Here is a 21,408-nt window from a genome sequence, read left to right as displayed (position 1 = left end):
TCGAATTATCGTACACATTTTCTTCCCGTTTACGCGTCCTTTGCGCAACGAATTTACCACTTTTTCTGTTCTCCGGCTTCGTGTACGCGCGTCCACCGGAAACGCATTTTCTGCGGGAACGAGATTGAATGGACAGCGTTTATAACGCGAGGGATTACGCGTCGTTATCTGGCGCACGAGATGCGTGGACTCTGTATCATTTACGAGCATCGTAAGTGGACCTAATGGAGCAGATCTGGGCGAGGTGGCTGAGAAGCTTTTGCGAAAATCGATAGAGATTCCATGCGTAAACGTGAACACGTATTTACTTTTAACTACAAATTACTTTATGCACGAACGGAAAACGGATTAAATGGTGCGCTTAATTTGGCAAACGTGAATTGTCTAAATTAAGCTACTTTTCCGACATAAAATCAGATTTGCGGAAAAATTATATGCGAAGAGTAAACGTTAATTTTTCATACGATTTCAGCTTGCGACTTCGAATTAAATAATTCGAAACAGGAATACCTTTCCGAGACAATGTTTAAATAGTACAGACTGTTCGGTTTCGAGCGCGAGACTGAAATAATATCTTATTCTTAGCATACAGGTCAGCTGGTTTCTTTCAATTATTATTTGAAACGGTCTGGTTCACGTAAAGATTTCACTATTCTGGATTTTTTGTTTGCCAAATACATGCGCGGTACGATATAGATACGTACAGCAATATCTGCGCATCGTGCTGTTCTCTTTGAGCTTTTTTTATCGAACTGCAGTAACATCGTTTCGATACGCTGAATAATATCAATGGAAGATTGCGTTGCGATCTGCGTAAATCGAAACAGATTTTGTTGAACGTATACACGGCAGAATATGCAAATTTGTATACGTACACTAAAACGCAACGCAACGCAACGCTAGATCAATGTTAAAAATATTATTTCAAAATGATACTTGCGTGCATGTGCTGCCTGTTGAAAAAGAAAGAGGATAAATAAAAACGTATAGCACGAGGTAATAAAAAATTTGATAGTTCGGGGAGAGGAAAAAATATGAAGGGGAGTAGATTTTGTTTAAAAATATGCATTTTATTTTATTCAATCTTTAGATTGATTTTTGCCAGACAAATATATACATATATTTATATCATTGTATATTACGTATTCCCGCAATATCAATGATCTATACAGAATGATATCTTTTTACACATCGTTATAAAAATATCGTTTCCATATAGAAATACAATCTCCGCCGACGTGAACGTGCCCATGAACGGCTTTCGTTTTGCAGAACCAAAAAACGCTCCTGGCGGTAATTTGGAAAAACGAGGTTTAGATCGCTCAACGAGTTCACCTACTATAATATACAATATATCTATATAGTGTGACAAAGTCTTTGAACAAGCAATACTGCGAAACTTTGTTTCGACTATGATACACCAAGAACGTAACAAGCATAAATATAATTTTTACATATTCACTTCTCTTAATAATCATCTGAAAAGGTACTTTTAGGTACAACGTTCGCCACTCGTGCTCTTCGCACGACTGGCCTGTCAGCTTTTTTTCTTCTTATCGTTTAAGCATAACGACAAAGCGAGCAGAAGTATTCGTCAACTGATAAGAGATCAGAAACAACAAGAGATACAAACAATTTTTCGTGTGAAACGTCGACGAAAATAAAATCGTACAAACAACGATTGATAACTAGAGAAACAACGAAGTCGAATCAAGTTCTTTTTCGTAAAAGGGGCGAATAGAACGAAGGGGAGGCGGGGGGGGGGGCTAGCAAGAAAGAACACAGATTGCAAATCGCAACGAGAAAAAATCCCTTTTGTCCACTCTCGCGTAGAGGCTCAAGGTAGAGTTCGAAGATTTAAACGTGAATTCGATACAGAATCCCTTCACAATAGGAATACGCTAAAAAACGGGGATTTAAACTCGGCTACAGGAGTACCAAATGTAGGTTGAAAACAAAAAATGGCAGAGCTCGATGTTCGGAGGACTCGTGTTTCTCTTTCTCGGTTTCTTGTTCGGGGTTACTTGATCACTTTCTCCCGTTTGAGAGAGTCGAATTCCTCCAGCATCGCCTGTAGTCCTTCGGGAACACGTCCAGAGTCTAATTCCTGTCCCCACTGCCGATACTGCAAGAAGAAAAATAACGAACGGGGTTACACCACGACCTCCGTCCTACTAATACGTGACCAAACTTCGTTCTTTATACCCAAAACCGTTTCTTCAGGAACTTTAAAGGACACTGGAAAGGATTGGTTGATGCGAACAGACGATTACGGGAGAGGGTCTTCTCTTCTTTCCTTTCGATTCTTCTATAAGTGATAGGCACGATTATTCTGATAGAAAACTGCAAAGAAAGCTTGACAAACTCGGGTCACTCGTATTATTTTACTTGATCAATGAATATACGTTTCAAATGTACGTACCTTCTAAACCATTTACTTGATTCAATAATACTTAATCATCGAGCGAATAGTATACATAAATCTCAGAGTCGTCTTTCTAACACGGTCGCCACTATCTTCGAGCAATAGTGTTCTCGAATGGAATAGAAATTCCGAGCGAATAAAAGAGGAAGGCACATTTCAATGCCTGTACGAAATTCTATTGTTTTTTAAGTGGAGAAACTAATTTCTGAAAGTTCAGGGCGGTTTTAACTCCCGCGAAAAAACGGTACGGGGAGACATGTTTACGATTCTTTCGAAAAACTTTTGCGCCTTCCAATGTTCTCCATTTTCTTGTCTCACCCTGGGAATTTACGATATTAACGTACGCGGAAAATACAAACGTAACGCGCGCCGCGACGCTGCGTTTCCGGCGCAGCTGTAACTCTCTCTACGAATGGGATGGTCACGATTGCATAATCGAGAACATGTACGACTTTAAAAACGTCCGTCGGTGAACAGCGGCGTTGGAATAATAGGCGCATAACTCACTCTTCGCGAGAACTTCTTCCAAGTGGGAGGATTTATTGTCGCCTCGTCGCATAGGAAACGGCTACGGGATAGGATGTATGTACTTGCGAAATACGCACGACGGAGAAAAGAGAGTCGTCGGGAATAAGTTGATAGCGGACGCTGTAAGAAGGGGTAGACGTTTTGAGAAGAGGACTTACCATCTCCAGCTCTCTTCGAAGCGCAAGCACAGCCTTTTCGCGGTCAGCCACCAGTTCCTCCAGGTATTGATACCTGAGCTTCTTTCGAGCACGACACTCCCTCGCACTCTGTCGGCTTCGCTCTGGAAAAACAGACGGAAATGATTCATGAAAAGAGACGTGAGAGACTGACACGGCGACGTGAAACGCCTCGTGAAGTCCTATGAGCACGCGACTTTTTATTCTCTCTCGCAAATACAGATATAACAGCGTTCGTAGACAATCGAACTTCTTTTATTTCATTTCAAGGGTTCAAATGATTTTACTTCAGCGGAGACTTTATTATTATTCTGTACCGTGCCAAGGGGAAACGTTCTTAAAGGCTCGATGGAAAAGGCGATTATAGGAAAGGGTAAGCGAAGCCAAACAAGCGGACGGGTGTATCGCAGCCGGGACGTTTCTTTGGTAAATTTTTCACGGCAGATCGAATACGACGAGACGGCAGTGGTGGCCGTTTAATAATTCAAAATCTGCCACGCGAAGTCTGGCGTTCGCGAGATAAGCAAAACGGAGTTCTAATAGCGAAAGGAAGGTGTACCTTTGAAACGAGGCTCACTTGCGCACGGACTTTTCACGCGCGAATACAAATATTACGCCGTTTCCAAGAAACATGAACGATACCGTGATACCGTGGTCGTAAAAATTCGCGGCTTAACGATATCTTGGGATGCATTCAAGCCAGCCTCTGCGCCTCGGTAACTGGAAACGCGATACTTTTATTCCGCGCCAACGAAACGCGTCAGTCGGTGCGCAATAAAGTAACGAGAATATGTAAAGAACTTAAAAGGAGAATGGAGAGAACAGTACATGCAACGCTGCGAAATATCCATGGAAATTAGAGGGAAAAAAATAAATTCTGTATACGGGAGATAACAAACGCAGGAATCCCACAGAGTGTGACTTGTGCATCGAACATTCGCGTCCGATTCTGCATACAAATACAATACAAATGGCGGTTTCTTGCTTAACCCGGCGGCGATCGCACGGAATAGCAAACGCGTCCGGAAGATACCATAAAATCGAAGATATCGGAACGAACTAAATAGTTGGCATACCACAGGAAACGAAGCTCCGGAACTTCAACTCGTAGAGGTTCCACCAACTACAAATCGTTCGCGGAGAGAAGAACGAGCGCCGATAAATATTCCTCCCACGGTTTCGCATCGACTATAAATTATCACGGTAAAAATTACAAACAAAGGTGAAGGACGTGCCCGTCAACGTCGAGCATATATACCGATCCGCGACGATAAATTCGCGTAAAACTCAAAATGTGACGCGAGATTTTTCACGAGTGTTCGCGGTTCGCGAGGCCTGACAGATGACAACTGTGCCATTAGTTTCACGTCGCGACGTGGCGCGGAGTGTTTTCGGATCGCGCTCGAAGGAGAAACGTTGGATAAAAATATCGATTGATGATGGTCGTTGCAGGATATTGCAAATTTTTCCTAACGCATGATAAAACCTCTTACGACGGTTATTATCGCGTGCACGGTTCACTGAGCTCGACTTTTACGCGACTTCTCCTCTTTTTAAGAGAATGATCCTCGATCACCGAATAAATTCGCGTTTGCTTCCCGTTAACGGGAATTGACAATTGCAAGATTTGACCGGAGGACGAACCAGCGTTGGTTCGTTCGATCTAAATGCACGATAATATGTCGAACCGGCAGCAGTTGCAACCGAAGGGGACGCGTCCTGTAATGGACGGATCGTCCATGCTTGTAACCTGCCACAGGAGGAATCGATTCATTTCTGGACGTGGGAGTTAAACGTCCTCGCGCAGCCAATTTGCGGCTCCATTTAAGATCCGGCATCTGGACGACATCGGACGACTCTATCGGATTCGAATAAAATCTGGTCGGGGCATACACGCGAACGAGATCAACCGGAAGATCGTATGCGTGAATCGAATCAAGGGAAATTGGATTTACTACGACGTCTGCTGACACCGATCGTAGTAAACGGTGCGAGTTACGACTGTCGGAGTACTCAATGAGAGTAGCGTCTTCCTTGGGAGAGAACTCGGCAAACTCAGATAAGAAATTACAAAATCGCGGGGAACAAGAACGTAGGAGGAAACGTGGCCCATTCGGGCGCAGAGCGGAATCGCGAGGATGGAAGTTGGCCGGTCATAAAACGAGCTTAAATCCCGCCCGCTGTTCCCTACCTAACGTTAGAAACCAGTACGAATGTACGAAAAAGAAAAAACCGACAGCATAAAAAAGAAAATGAAACATTACGTCTATTACGAGGGTAATTTTACTCTTTGCTTTATTCGTCAACATGCGGACAGTAAATACGTGTTTGTTGAGAAAATAAATATGTTTATTCATAGAAAAGAATTGGTAGGAGCTAGGGCTATGCTGACGGAGCCTGCTCTTCTATGTCGTCACCCCATCGTTTAGTCTGGCAAAACGATGGAATTGCAAAACACACCCCTCCGGCACGGAATCATCGGTAACATCGGTTCCCGCCACCAGAGTTGACCCAGCATAAATATTCATCGTTTCTGAGAGAAATATTCCGACGGTGTCAGAGGTCTGGGACTCGAGGACCATCACTCCGACGCTCCGCAATCAACCGGCGTGCATTTCTCACCTTGTGTAAACGCGCGCGGTTACATCTTGTTTTCTCGCTTAATACGCAGTCAGAAATACGGAACGCCGCGCACCGATTTAACTTGTTCGACTTTTATAAACGTGTGGAAATAGAAATTCTCATGATACTTCACGTTTCATATCCTCCCGCGGAAGAAATCTGTTACCGTCTGAGAATGTGCTGAACAGAATGTGCCGCGAATTGATAAATCAAGAGAGACATAGAGTCTTCTGTTTTATGCTTAAATAATACAGGATGAGCGAAACTTAAGGAGATTAACGTGGATATCAGAAATCTTCTTACCGAGCTTGGCTTTCATGTCCGTCTTGTCGGACCCCTTCCTTCCAGGCTTGCGTCCCCTCTTACCCCCCTCTTTCCGATCGCTGCGAGGTCCCTCCTGCAATAAAAAGGACAACCACGTGATTTAATTGAAAAACTTGTCCCGCTGGCTTGATTGGTGAAAAATGCATTCGTGTGCCGACGAGCAAAGCGAATTGTAATTAACAGTTCTATTACGAATAACAGCTTTGAGCTGCGATGATTGTACGAGATAAAAGGCGAAATGAGTGCGTACGAGCTTACGAGTAAAAAAACGTTTACAATCCGGACTATGCTGCGCGTCACCAGCGATCGTAAAACGCATTCGAACCCAAAATAGACAAAAGCATTGCGTGTATGTACTCGTGGTGTACGGCATTTCAGGAAAATTTTTGTATGGTCGCCGTCTCTATCCAAAATTTGAATCAGGAACACAGAAACGTAACAGTAGTAGGCAGATTTGAAAGTGGATAATACGAGCCTCTACAGCGCAGTGTAATATAACTGATTCGTTGTTTCTTGCTGCCACTGATTAATATCTCAAACGAGTTGGTTCAAACTCACAACGGCCCACGTTTTCAATGAAAACAAAAGCTTATCGAATCAAACAAAGGGCGGAGAGAGAAGAGGGGTGAGAGTAGTTTAGCCAGATCCGTTAAAAGCTCCGCATGAAGCCTCCATCGGAACTGTCCTAAGCCACGTTTGGCCAACCGCGCATTTTTCTCCGCAAATAAAGCCGCCGCGAAAAGAACCAGGCGACGGCTTTTTATTCCCGATTGTTACCCACTTAACTTCGCCAACGTTCTGTCGACGCGTGTGAGCCGATTCGTAAAACGAGAGCCGGGGAGGCTGTCTCTTTTGTCGTTACTCGAAGTCGAGGATCCGCTTCAAAGGAGTGCCATCGTTCGTGGGTTGATTGTTTGCCAGGCAAAGAGGAGAAAAATCTTGAGGATGCGAGCGGAGGACTGTCTCGGAACCTTTCGAGAGATAAGGAAGACGGAAAAGCGAGTGTGATGCACGCAATGGTAGACGGGGTGTGCCCCGCTCGACCACCATTCGTTCAACGTCGCGCGTCCCCGGAGCACGGTTGTTGCGACGAGCAGAGACGCGGCCGCTGGCTTAGCTATGCATGTACTCACGGGTGACAAAATACAAATTCAGCCCCCCTTTTAGGGAAGCTGTTTACCCTTCGGTCCTATCCTTTCCTCTCAATCTTATCTGGTATTAAATCTCCTCGAATCCTCTTTCTTTTCCTCTACCGCTTCTTTCCCTCCGTCGCCTCTCTCACCCTTCGCCCACGCGGCTGGTTTCATCTCCCTCTCGGTTCGAGTCTCGCCGCTGTTTTCCGTCTTTATTTAACCAACTGTCGGTTCGCGTACGCGGCTCTTTGTGGATGGAAAATGGAATTGATGTTCCGCGATGAACGGAGAGATACAGAGAACGAGCAGAGGAGCGAGCTTAAGGATTCTCCTCGTGTGCGAAGCCTCGCGAGGTTTGCCTTAAAGCCGAGAATATAATTAAGCTGGATCGTCAAACGGCAGATTGACATAAAAAGAAGAAGATGACTAGCATAGTAGAAAAATGTGATTTCCCCGACGTTTGTTGATACTTCTACGCGACATTACTGTCAGGCTTCGATACGCTTAGAACCCGCACACACCGGAAAGGTTGGAGCTCATCAAACCTCTTCTCGCTGACACTGACATTTCCGTCGATTTCCTGGTGTATCCCTATCGCCCAGGTACCTGCAACATCGCCCTGCGACTGACAATTCTACTCGGATTCCTGACGGGTATCCGATCGTCGAGAGGAACGATTCGCCCGCTTCCGACGTTCGTCTATCATCTGCTGATACCTACCATCGATTCGAACCTCAGCGCGTTATACTTAATGCTTTTATCTTTTCATTCCTGCCGTGCGAATCACTAATTTCCACGTAGCAGCCATTGAGTTAACAACAGGTATACGTAGACGCGTGATTACTTAGGAACATAGAACCGGGAATGCATTAGGAAATCGATAGCAATCTAGTCTGGCGAACGGAAGATACGTTCTTTTGGGCTCTGCGCGAGATAACGCTTTGAATAGTCGCGAAGGTAACGAACAAGAGAGAGAGAGAGAGAGAGAGAGAGAGAGAGAGAGAGAGATTGCATCGGCGCGATCTAGCCTCGGATGCCCGATAGTAGCTACATGGCAGAGACCGGAAGCTCGTAAACCACACTGTACACAATCGAGCACACACGCTTTGTAGTTTCGCTGTTCGCCGACCGATTCCCTCTTACGCGTATTTCTCGAGCGCAAAGGCCGCAAAAGCCGGGTTACGCGCGCGGATCGCCGCGACCAGCTTCATACCAAGGCTCTCTCCGCTCGGCATCGAACGTGATTTAATCTAACGGCGTTAACGCGCGACTCGTCGCTACGGCACGTACCCTACGCTGTACTTACGCGCTTTAGTTTCTACGTACCGATGCGTGTCAAGCGTGACCAGCAAACGTGTCAAAGGAAATCTCCCACGCTGTTACGATGTGTTAAGTTCCTAACACTATGTCTATTTCATTCTTTTTATAACAATGTATATACAAAATATTATTTAGGAAATTAAAGCCTGTTATTGTTGACAACGGCATGTTGATTATTACCTAACAATTGTTCTACAGGAAAATTTGATCCGCTTCTCGACTACGCGAATTGATGTTATCGATAAAAAGATAGCAATTAGATGCAACGCGTACATCTGCTGATAACGATGACGTCCCGTTCAAAAAGTTTCGTACGCTCGTCAAAGTGAAATTATTTATCGATCGAACAAGCATCGCGGTACTGTTTAAACCTGGGAGAATAAAAATTCGCCCGCGTTACCCAGCGAATTCGCTCTAATGAAGTATTTGCCCACCGCGTACGGAGACCAGGTTCGATTCGATTCACTTTACACGAACTTCACCGTGACGAATATAGAACGTTTCTTTTTATCCTATCCCTTGATTGACCCGTGGTATTCCCCCGAGAGCGGCTCAGAGTCGCACAATCGATTCTGATTACAACATTTCTTGCCTCTTCCCGGACGCATTTTCGATGCATCCGAGAGTATCAACGAAAATCGCGCCGTACGTAATCCGTCTACTCGACGCATCAACATTCAGATGATCACCTCTCGAGCAGGAGATCTTTAATTACAAATAGTACGGGAATCGTGGCACCCTCTTAGATTCCATCCATGGTTCCGCCTCTTTTCTGCGAGCTAGACCACTCTCAAATTTCACGGAAAGAACTCGTCGTTCAATTAATTCTCATTATTAACGGAATTACTCCCAGAGTCCCTTAGCGAGAGGCTCTCTTAAAAGCGTTATCCAACTTCCCCCTCTCCCGATTTCCTTTATTACGTCAAAATCCTCCTTACCACCCGCGTTCTCATCCTGGTTTCTTGCTGTCTTACTTCCTAACTGCTCCCGTCAATTTAACTCCGGGTAACCCCGGGCTCTTCCTGGTTTTCCCTTTCTCGTCTCTCTTCTATTTTCCGCGATCGCACCGACCGACCTCGGCGACGCGGTCTTGTTCACGCGGCTAATTTTAAACACTTCAAACCGTGCAATAACGAACTATCGAAGAAATCTGCCAACATGTCTTTTTTAACACCCAAAAGAATCGTTTTTTTTTTTACAAAACGAGAATGACTCATGGAAATGAAAATAAGACTTCTCGATTTTCATACGAGTACAAATAACGCGGTTGTCAGCTCAATCCAAATTCTCTTACAACTAAACATACAACTTTACTCCGTCGAGCGTAATATTAAGACCGAGATATGGTGGATTATTCTTCACGAAGTAGCAACGGGGATCGCCGCGAGGTTCAATTATTCAGAAGAGTCTACCGAGTCGACGAACAGAATTAGATACGAAATCCTCTTCTGCTTCTCCGGGGATAGAAATTCATAACAACGTTTGTCGAAGACGGAACGTAGAAAAATCATTAGGAAAAGACTGCTCTTCTGCTGTATCCCACAAAATTGCTAGTCTCATCTTTGAAATTATTTCCGAACCTTAATGAGAAGCTAAAGATTCCAAGCACATCTCCGTCAGAACGTCTGCATTTTATTCTACCTTTGAAAAAATGATCAAAATTGCTTCCTTCTCGAATTTCGTGATGCAAATGATCAAACGCAAACGAATACGTTCGTAAATGGTTATCAGCTAATAACTAAATTCGTAGTATTGCAGAGAGTACATTAATGTTCGATGCAACTGCGAGTTTCGCTTATAAAACGGCACCGAGTGAGCGTGCAGCGCAGTTACCGGATCCACCGAGCGCACAACCTTATTATTACCTCCGTTCGTCGAAGGTTGCTGGTGCGATCCTCCGACGCTCTTTTAGCGTTGACCTACAAAGCGAATTCTTGTAAAGGGAAACAGCGACTGGATCGAGGACGTTGCAAGTGTAGCAGAGTCTCGCACGCTGACGACTGGAAATCGAACGCGAGCGGGAAAAAAATTATTTTATGGACGATTAACACACGATTATTCCAAAGCTGTTCGCGATACTCGTCGATTATTTTGTAAAAACGAATTTATGTCTCGTTACGAGATCTGAGGACGGGGATCGTTCGCAAACGACGTTCTCAACGCACACAGGTGCGAAAAGAACAAAACATGTGCAAAAACGACAAGACACGGAGAATACGCGTAAAGCCTCCTTGGGCTTTTCCACGTCATTGTTCACCGGAGAACTAACGCGACCGGATGAGAGACGAACAAAGAAGAAGAGGAGAAGGAAGCCTCGTAATTTTGCAACCGCGCCACCGACGCCGCTATGTAACAATGAACGAGGGAGGTTCTGTGAACACAATGGTAAAGCGTCACGCTGGAATCATCATGCCAACGAATATCTCGTAAATTCAACAGCACGCGTGTAGTTATACTATATCCGCTCGTTTCCCGCATTAAATTCTCGAGATCTATCGGTCACCAACGTTGTATCATCGTTTCGATAACCAATTATTAAATGTCTGTTGTTCTGATATACAGTGACCAGTTATTCGTTAAAGAAACTACTTTTAGCACTAAATCCCTAAATCCGATACATCAGACAGGAGAGTTTGTGACAAGGTTGGAAGAGTCTATCGAGTGACGACAAGGTCGTGTCGATGTGCAACTGTCATAAGAGATTTAGGTACGAACCGAGAAACGTCTATCTCCTGGTGATGTTACCGTTCGCTACGCTTCAGTTGCACTGCAGTCGTAAGAAAGATTTCGAAAGACAGGAGACAGTTGCCACGAGATTGCCTGCGAAATACTTTCCACCTACTAAGATTCGTCGTCTAGCGATCGAGCGGCATTGCAATCTACTCGAAACCCTATTGGTATCGACCTACTTTAGACATGCCTATTTTAACGCGAGGTAGTTTCTTTCTTCGGTCACCAAGAACATAAATGACGATATAATCCCTTAATCATTTCTTCGATTCCTATTAAATTATTCATGAAACATAAATACATACGATGAATGTAACGACAGGCATTACGTACGAGTAACGTTAGGAAAATTATAGTACTCGCTTGGATACTGTTTTTGGCAAGAACTTCGTTTCCGGTGCCCTAATCCTTTCCAACGTCGTGGAATATTTTTTCCTCGCGAATTGCGATACGCTCCGATTTCGCAAACGCGATTCCGATAGTTATCAGCGGTGCGAGTAAACAAGGAGGCTTCTCGTATCGAGTTTCTCGTGTCGAGACCAGCACGTTCGAATCCGAAAAGTGTTTGCAAACACGCTCAGTATCGGAATGTAAATTTCGAGAGTAATCCCGATGGAAAATGTCGACTAAGCTCCACTTATTCAACGAGGCGATTCACGAGAAACGTCGCTACCGAATTTTCTCGATGTTGCGCTACGAACTGAGCAAGAAGAAGCGGCTTGGTCGGAAAAACTTATTACCTCTTAAAACGCGTCGCGCAGTTAAAGCGGCAGCATCGATTGAGTGATGACATTCTCAGGTAGGTATCACTGCGACTGAATTACGCGAGTGGGTCGTGACCCCGTGAAACTTTATTGGACGCGTCAAGCTTGGGTCAAATTTCGACCGAGACGTAGGTGGGAAACTTTTAAAGCACGTCGAAAGACAAAAATGCTTGTCGACAGGCTGGCGTTATGTATCGTAGAAAAGGACGGGTTCCCTTTTGGTGATCGTATAAATATACTTGGCGTTATGCTTGTACGGAGAAGCTTTCACGATCGACGGCACCGTTCTCCATCGGGGTAGATGCGTACCGTTGAATTGCGCAGTAGCGTCGCGTGTAGGCGATCGAAGGCAGGATCGACCGGCATTTCGAACGTAATGACGTCGAAAGCGGATCTTGCGAGAATCGGTGAATTTAAAACGCTGCGCGCGCTCGGGCATCGACAATCCCAGGGTTCACCGGCGAAAAAGCGTGCGTACTTACGTACTAAGTACTAACTGAACGACGATAGAGTCAACAGAATATTCGGAAATAGTGTGCATATAAGGCGTTCAGAGAACGGAGCTAATTTCACGGCTATCCCGAGAGAGAGAATCGTCGAAACGCGGAGGTAGTTAAAGTGCGCGAGAGTTACGAGAATAAAATAAAAACGTATAAAATGTGTCTGTTGGAAACTCACCGGTACTACGCGACGTGCGAGCTGTGTCAACTGCGCAGTTGACGGGCTAAAACACAGTGTTCAGGGACGTGGTGCTCGGTACCGGTGCCCGAACAGTGCAACCGGTAATATTATACGACCACAGCGACGCGTAACGATGATTCACGGAAACGATCGGCCGCAATTTTAAAATTGCGTTCAACTTTCCCTCCATATTTCTTGAACGCATCAACCAGGTATTCTGCTATGACTATACGATCGAACTGCAGGAAGTTTCGATTGAAAGTAATTACACTCGTGTTGCATTTATATAAAAATAACATTGAGGTTTTTGATTTAGTTAGACGCTTTTTCTACTTTTTTTACATTTATTCTTTTCTTTTCTATGAACTACTGACACGATTGGTCACTAAATAGCAAATATCTAATCAACTTTATTGTTATTCTGTTTACACAAATGATAGCAAATTCATTTGCGATAACGTATCACATGTGTTACAATGTTCCTAATCAAAGAGTAATAACTAAATGTGATACGTCACAAGATAACGAAGCACTAGTATAATCTTAACAACACGATTCCATTTTGTTTACAAGTTAATTCTGCACTTTGTGACATTAACCACAAGACATGTTCGTGATTTTAAGACAAACTCCAACGCATTCCCCGTCTGACGGTCATATGACTAATTTGAGACAGTAGCGTCATCTGTCGATGATCGAAACACGTGGCGCGATCGCTTGACAAATATGCGAAAGAACGGAACAAAAGAGCGACATCGAACGTCAGCGTTTGCTACATACACGAAAATGAAGGAGTATTAACGCACACAATCAAACAGCCACCCTTCGGTTCTGGCTGTCCCCCACTCCGCGACCCCTTGCCAAACCTTCGATCCCATGGGACTTGACGTCAAACGAAATAAACAACGCCCTTTCTTGTCAATTTCGACCCAACATACGTTATAAAAACGACTGTCATTTCGTTCGCGCGCCCTCTTTGCACAACATGGTGTAATCCGTTTAACCCGCGTAATCTTATTTCTCGCTTTTCATGCCAGTTTGCATCACGCGAGCACGTTGTCACTTCACCATTTCCCCAAATTGTCGACTCACCGTTTCGTTTTCCGTGATACACATAGGCTCCACCTCCATGATTGCAGCGGATTTACTCGGATTGAACGTTCCTCAATCTTCGCAACACGCTTTGTTCGTTCGTGATTCCTTCCTGAGCTTCAACACTCTGCAACGGCAGCGTGTGTCTGTTTACAAACACTGCAAGGTCACTCAGCAGACCCCCAGATCTCCGACTATCGAGTAATTCATATTACGTCACGATCACTGTTCAAAGCGTCTCGCGTGGCCAGATCACGAAACGTTACCAGGAATCTGATATGATTGAATGGTAGGTAAACAAGAATTTTGTACTTAGCTGGACAACATTGAGATTTAATTAAAGCGGAAGTAAGTTAATCTTAAATAATAGAACACATATATAGTATGTATTTATATAGAGAACATTTTCGTTTTATCTAAAACCATTTATTTCTTTGCAAAACAAGTAATTCACTGTCATTAGCAATAATAAATTTTATAATGATTAAAAACTGTATTTAAACGGATACAGAAGTATATTTACATAACTATGGATAATAAAAAAATATAAGACACATTAACTTTTTATATTGTTGCAATAAGTATATAACAATGAAGGTTTTGACAATATAACATATAATGTATGTATAGTAGAACTTCTTTTTCACAAGATTCCGTATATGTACGTATAAGAAGACATATACGTACACGTACATGTGTATATTTCATAAGAGTAACTCATTATCTCTCTCAAGAATTCTGTCTATAAATTATGGTAATATACAAATAAGCAATTCAGATTATCAGTACATATAGATCATATATAATGAAAATTCTAAAAGCTCGTCTAACACTAGAAGGTATTACACAATATCATTATTAGAACTTTTATACTTCGATACCTGTTGAACAATGATTATATGTTTTTCTTGCCTTCGAAAATAAATTTTCCATTATCCGTAACACCAATTCTATAAGTAATGAACTTACGTACGTTTAATGTTATGAAGCAATTCATGTTTAAATGAACGACGCGTAAATTAACAGTAGTTCACACAGTGAAGCATCGTTCGCGCTATTTGAGCAATACAAATTTATGTTTCATTTTATCTATGTGAAACTAATACGTAAAATCATGTGCGAAAATTTCCTTATCTCTGTTTCCATCTTGCATCGTTTATGCCACAAAAAAGCGAATTTCGCTAATCGTCTCGAGAATTTTCATATTTGTTTTTCTAATAGGTAATAGAAGACTATATAGCCAATACAAAGTAATATCTTTAAAGGGTATAGATTACATATATTGTACAAATACAACCCCAGATAGAAATGCTGTTTGTTCTAAAGCCAAGTTAGATAAAAGTGCTGATTTAGTAGCTTAATAAAAAAAGAGTAAGCGCTCCTGAGCACTTCCGGGTAGTAATCTCCAACCACGCTTAATGTTCAAATATTGAACAATCGCTCGTGCACAAATCAGAACTCCTAAAATTTAAATATGAATTAAAAGTATTCTTTATACATAAGAAACAGAGCATCGATAAAGGTACGAACCAAATCCCATTATTAGCCACCACAGCCAAGAATTTTCACGAGATGCCAGGTCAGTGGAATGTTTAACAATCAATGTCCATTTTGTCAAAGATAAACCAAAACCAGACAACGCGCCGTATCGTGATGCAATTGTATGACAGAAGCACATCAGAAGCAGAAATCCGATCCAATTAAACAAAAACGCAACTGCAAGATAAAAAGTTTTTAGGACGTTATGTACATGATCGAATACTGTGTCTTACCTAAAAATGCTGTAAAGAACATAAAATCAGTGCCGAGTAAACCATTTTCAGGATCTCCCTCTGCGACCTCAGTATCTATAGCCAGAACTGTTAGAGGCCTTGCTGGCGTTCTGAGATTATCAAGCTATAAGAATAAAGAGAATATTTACTTTTTTATTAATGGCATTGGCCATTTACTAAGAGGCTGATGTAATTAATCACCATATGTATTTGAGGATAAGGTTCTCCTTGCAAGGTTTTCTCACGTTGAACTTCCTCATAACTGGGTAATTTTGTAGCTACTTCGTACGGTGGTGGAGCTGAAAAATCTGCCTTTGGAGGTGGTATTTCTTCTCCTCCAGCCTGCAATTATAATCTCTTTAGTGATAAACATATTTTCATAGATATAATGCTAAGTACATACCATTCTATTTTCCATTGATGTCTGTGCTGCTGCGATGTTTCCTGAATTAATTATATCATTTTGCATGACTGGCAATGACACGGTCAACGTAGGTACTTCATTTTGAGATGATGGTTCACCATTTGAATCATTATTCACCTGTGGAGGCTAACAATTTAACTGTTAACACATATCTTTACTATCTTTTATCAAAAGTAGATTAAAAACACTTAAACAGATCAGGTCTTCTTCGTGTCACATTTATTATTAGACTTTGGTATTAAGAAAATGAAAACGATGTAACAAAGACTTGTTTCTGTCATTTAATTTTCAATCCTAAATTTTTCTCTGGAAACAAATGACGATTTACGTGAGCAATGTTGTCACGAGCTTTGCCCGTCACTATTCGCGTCCAGCTTTTATCATATTTTACGAATATTTTATGTATGGTAAATATATGTTCACTAAACTAAACTAACAGGAAGGCACTTCAGTATTAGGAGATGTACTATAAACTGTTCACTATCGCCTTTAAAACATTGCACACGAAAAATATTTATCGCGAAGACCATTGTTTGTGAAACGTACCATGTAAGGAATGTTATTATCCATTCTCGGTGAAATTTATACGTAGCACGAGTGTGTAATTTTGGTTACGTAGGAGAAATTAAAAATACTGTTTTCTGTGTAACGCCGTTTTGTAAGGCAGGAAAGTTCCTTACAATCGATGGCTGACAGCTGGCAAGACTATATTACCGTGGACCCAGAGTTTCTTCCACCTTCACGTCTATCAATTCTGTTAACCTGCTTGAGCGATTCACTTCTCACAATTATCCATTAGCAAACATTTCCATCCGCATATTAAAATCTATATTTGTGTTATCAAACACTGTTACATACGCTTATCATAAATCGTGTATGAAAAAACTATAAAATCGAAGTCGAATTTTGATTGGTAGTTCACGATGTGACATTGAGAATCGGACTTTAGGACGGGAATATAACGAACTGGTATTTTTCTTCTTACCGGAAGTATGTAATAATTAATTAATACCACTTTGTTATTAATATTTGAGTGAAAGACAGGACAATCAATGGAAATAATGTGGAAATGTATATATACGTCGATTACTTCATTAACAAAAACCGTAAACGAGGATCAAACGTTCATTTGAATCACTTGCTTTGGAGGGGGTAATTTGGATCACGTCGTCATGCACAAACGACGCTCTACTCGTCAGTCAGTCGCTTGCCGATAGTGAGAGAGGTACTGAGGTTTCGTTATGTCGGAGGTATTCAAACTGGGTGATCTAGTATGGTGTGTACTCATTATGTGCTAATCAATGAATGTTCGTAGAAATAGTGATACGTTAATGGCAGTGATACTAATCGATCTCTTTATGGATTTCAGGGCGAAGATGAAGGGATTTTCGCCTTGGCCTGGTCGGGTAAGTCAAACTGACTACTAACGCTTATGCGTTAACTACTCTTTGCTTGATCGTACGCGCCACGAAGTCAAACGCGGCCATCATATTTGGCGGGAACGTACTCGATTCCATTCGCGTCACCTTTTTAACAACTGTATTTTGTAACACCGCGAGTCGAAGCATTTTATAGAATGTTTGATACAACTGTTGTCTCTCGTTGTATGTCTCCCGCCTCGTCCGACCTTCGAATTTAAATTGGCGCGCATACTACGAAAATATAACCTAAAGTACATTCTGCGCTTTCACAACGTTAGCCACGATGTCCATGAGTAAATGAAGGAAAACGTGTATGTGTTTACATTACATGTGACCAGTTGTTCTTTAGATTGTACATTTCTTCGATGAAAAAATACTTATTCCTGTTGGCAGATAAACGTTGCCAAAGATTTACGCGCTAATTACAATTCCCATTCCTGTTTATAAGTGAATTTATGCATAGTATGAAATAAAAGTATAAATTGTATCTGTGTTTAGTATAATTTATATTTCTGTTTAACAATAGTATTTATATTTAAATTTGTTAAGTTAGAGGATGTTTAAAATGTTTAATGTTGAACCTTATCAAACTTCGCACTTTCAATATTTATTTATCTGTTACAAAACATGAAATGTAAAATGTCCTTATTATTTCATTTGATTTATATTTTATCATATAACAAGGAAAGTATATGTGTACTCACTAATGTCTTCATGGCATCTCTTAAGGTATCTAATCCTTCAAAGGACTTAAAGAAACCGACAAATACTAAGAAGGGCCCTGTTCAATGTATTTTCTTCTTTGGAACAAATAATTAGTAAGTTTTAATGAAGTTCCTTATGCTTTCATGTTCTGTGATATATATACATTTGAAATTTATACAAAACATTTCTTATAGCGCATGGATAGAGGAAACTAATATAAAACCGTATCAAGAGTACAAAGATACACTTGTAAAATCTAGTAAATCTGGTGCATTTAAGGATGCAGTGGAAGCAATAGAGGAATTTATTGCTAATGGGGAGGTAAGTTATGCAAATCAAAAATATATGGTTCGATGCAATTACTAGACTGCCTTTTATGTAATAGAAAAAAATCATAAAGAAAGCTGTTATTTCTTAATAAAATGATGTGAGGCCAGTCCACTATAGTCTACAACGTTATGTGCTTTAGGTATTTGAGGATGGTTTAGATCCAGACTCATTGTTCGACAGACTTAAGGAAGAGAGTATATCTGACAAGAAAAATATAGTAAAAACACCTAAACCTCGTAAGGTTAGGTCACAATTTATATAAAAAATATAATTCAATTGTCTCTTTTTCGACGAGTCATAATTGCATAAAAGTATGTAATATATTTAGGAAACACCGAAAACCAAGAGAATGGAGACTGGTAGTAGCGAGGCTCGTCGACCAGCTAAGAAGCAGCGAAGAGAATCAAGTACGAGTAACAGTAACAGAGTTGGCAGCGTTAGTCCTGCATTAAATCACTCGACTCCTCCCCGAAAATCAGGATCAACTCTTCTCAATAGGCCCGCGAATATTGCTAGACCTGTAAGTGTATTTTTAATATAGTTCTGTGGTACATATTCAAGGATACATTATAGTTGATCTATTCCTTCGAACGAAATGAATTATTTTCATTTGAAGTGCTGAATATCAAGTAGCTCTTTAAAGTCAAAAGTTGGGATATACAACTTTTTATACATTATGTTTATTTAAATAAAAACGTCCCATCCTGTTTAATCCCTTTCCACAATAATCTGACAGCAATTTTTTATAATAAAATTTTGGAAAGTGATGTAGCATGGATATCACTGGATTCTTCAATTTAATTCTGTGAAAAACCAGCTCTTTTTAATATCTAAATTTTCAAACTGTTTCATTGAGTTTGAGTTGCAATGAAATTACTATACGTGTAATCGTTCATATCTTGTCATCTTTTGTTACAGGTGACACCTCCCTTGGACGTGGAAACGTTGTCGCAAACGCTGAAGGAGAAAAACATTCTTCCGTCGAACTTGAAATTCGGTTTCCTGGGTTTGGGGATCATGGGTAGCGGCATCGTGAAAAACCTGATCAACAGTGGACACAGCGTAATTGTGTGGAATCGGACACAGGAAAAGGTATGTACACTTTATTTATAATAAAATAATAGACAGTACACAGTTGCTACTATGATGTGATTACTCGAAAAATTCTTTATGATTATAACAAAAATCAGATTCTCACACACGTAACATATTAGTTTTTCATTTAATTGCAATTAATATAAAAGAACTACGTTATTGATGCGAGTAGAATAGCAAATTGATCGTGGTTGAATTTCGTTTATTTTTACGTACATTTCAAATGGTTACATAATTTTACATAGCGTTGTAAGTTTAAATTGAAAAAGATCAAGTAATTCCATAAATCAGTGATAATGCGGAAGGTTTTATATGAACCGTCGCGACTGCTATGATTATCAAACTTTTTAGCACTGTCAGCAAGAATGTCATTGTCGCGTTTCGCTTCTTCGGTAGTGAATCCTATGTCCAATGAGCGAAATATTATTGACACACGTCACAGAAGGACAGGTCTTTACAAATTTAATTTTGATACGGTTGATAATTTTTTTCACTCTGAAGCTCAAATGATTTTGTCGAGATGAAAATTATTAGGGTTAAAATAAGAAAAAAACTATTTCAATAAACAATATCATTTATTCGTTGCTGTATATTCAGCATATTTTTAAGCTACTTATCTTATATTATAATTTTAAACAAACAGCAAACTAAATCGCTTGACAAGTAGAACATAAAATATCATATTGTGGGTATTTGAATTATAAAATGATTCAACAACTCTCTCCGCTCAGAATAATACCTATCGCGTAACGCAATAGAAAGAGTAAGGAACGTCTGTTGGAAAAGTTTTCGAACTAATTCTCTTTTCGTAAAAAATGGCCTTAAAAAAATAACAGTGGAAGTTTCTTAGAACTTTCTTTGTATCAATTAGATAAAGAATGTATCCTAATTTTTCTCTAAAATTATCTGCGTTATTTCTACAAAAATAATTAATTTAACTATTTCTTATTAACGTTTCTACCATATATATAACGTTCACTAGTATAAGTTAAAAATGCAGAAAAATACAAACTACCCGACGCGTTCGAAACGTCGCAGCTTCTTATCTTCATAAGAGGAACTTTTGATTAATGGCAAATTATTGTGCGATTTCAATGCCTAATATAACAAAATATACACACGGTATTCTTACGGTATTCTTCATCTCGCTACACAATACGTAATGTCATAGAACCGAATGTTCTCACGGTATTCCACAGCCTATTTTTGAGTGGTTGTTCCGGTGAAGTACGTCTGTAGCCACCTAATTTGCATATCTAACAGCGTTAGTGAGCGTTTTATGACTAATCTTATGATCAGTCCCCGTCAATTATTTTCAACGTCTTACAATTCTCAGCTGTAATACACATCGAGAACAAATATTTAAGGATATATTGGCTATACAGTTAATCCCAAAAGTTTATGCACTTTAGAAACGCATTTTTTAAAAAGAAATCAGACGTCGGTAGAACATTGCTAATAATAAACAACAAAAAAAAATTTTCGATTTTTCCAAGGGGTACCCCTTCAATTTCTTCCAAATTTTCGTTTTTTGCCAATAATTCCCAAACCGTTCGAGATACGGGAAAATTGCATTAGACATTTCTTGTAGAGAATGACGAGATCTACAATTTCCATGTAAAAATATTTCGCTAGCGTCAATAGTTAACGAGTAATTTGCAAAAAACGAAAAAACAGTTTTTTGCAAATAACTTGTAAACTATTGATGCTACCGAAAAACTTTTATATAGAAATTGTAGATCTCGTCGTCCTCTACAAGAAAGGTCCTATGCAATTTTCCCGTATCTCCAATGATTTAGGAGTTATTGAGAAAAAATGAAATTTTTTTCCAAAAGTTCGCCGTTTCGACGCTGGGATGGTCGGATT

At 40.7% G+C, this 21,408-nt stretch overlaps 3 protein-coding genes across 3 annotated transcripts in view; 1 reads left to right on the top strand and 2 right to left on the bottom strand.

The window, feature by feature from the left end:
• Positions 1 to 1,049: 1,049 nt before the first annotated feature.
• Positions 1,050 to 13,986, bottom strand: REPTOR-BP (REPTOR-binding partner). Its single transcript, XM_018028501.2, has 4 exons — positions 13,796 to 13,986; positions 6,055 to 6,148; positions 3,112 to 3,233; positions 1,050 to 2,125 (listed from the first exon to the last, which is right to left on the bottom strand). The coding sequence occupies exons 1-4, from the start codon at positions 13,832 to 13,834 to the stop codon at positions 2,021 to 2,023; spliced, it is 360 nt and encodes a 119-aa protein (XP_017883990.1). The 5' UTR covers positions 13,835 to 13,986; the 3' UTR covers positions 1,050 to 2,020.
• Positions 13,987 to 14,342: 356 nt separating this feature from the next.
• On the bottom strand, positions 14,343 to 16,827 carry Ndfip (Nedd4 family interacting protein). Its single transcript, XM_018028506.2, has 6 exons — positions 16,538 to 16,827; positions 15,971 to 16,117; positions 15,769 to 15,909; positions 15,568 to 15,691; positions 15,326 to 15,511; positions 14,343 to 15,256 (listed from the first exon to the last, which is right to left on the bottom strand). Exons 1-6 carry the CDS (start codon positions 16,559 to 16,561, stop codon positions 15,153 to 15,155), a joined length of 726 nt encoding a protein of 241 aa, XP_017883995.1. The 5' UTR covers positions 16,562 to 16,827; the 3' UTR covers positions 14,343 to 15,152.
• A 247-nt stretch (positions 16,828 to 17,074) lies between these two features.
• Ndf (Nucleosome-destabilizing factor) overlaps positions 17,075 to 21,408 on the top strand; it is a 26,011-nt gene continuing 21,677 nt past the window's right edge. The window contains exons 1-7 of the mRNA XM_018028517.2: positions 17,075 to 17,267; positions 17,361 to 17,397; positions 18,142 to 18,230; positions 18,312 to 18,438; positions 18,587 to 18,688; positions 18,776 to 18,967; positions 19,366 to 19,539. Coding sequence (XP_017884006.1) covers positions 17,233 to 17,267; positions 17,361 to 17,397; positions 18,142 to 18,230; positions 18,312 to 18,438; positions 18,587 to 18,688; positions 18,776 to 18,967; positions 19,366 to 19,539 — 756 coding nt within the window. The 5' untranslated portion in view covers positions 17,075 to 17,232. The remainder of the gene's footprint in view (positions 17,268 to 17,360; positions 17,398 to 18,141; positions 18,231 to 18,311; positions 18,439 to 18,586; positions 18,689 to 18,775; positions 18,968 to 19,365; positions 19,540 to 21,408) is intronic.

This window comes from Ceratina calcarata, unplaced genomic scaffold (genome assembly GCF_001652005.2).
Source record: "Ceratina calcarata isolate Rehan_Ccalc_2016 unplaced genomic scaffold, ASM165200v1 scaffold46, whole genome shotgun sequence".
In the NCBI taxonomy this organism is placed as follows: Eukaryota; Metazoa; Arthropoda; class Insecta; order Hymenoptera; family Apidae; genus Ceratina; species Ceratina calcarata.
This window is presented reverse-complemented; position numbering and strand designations above follow the sequence as displayed.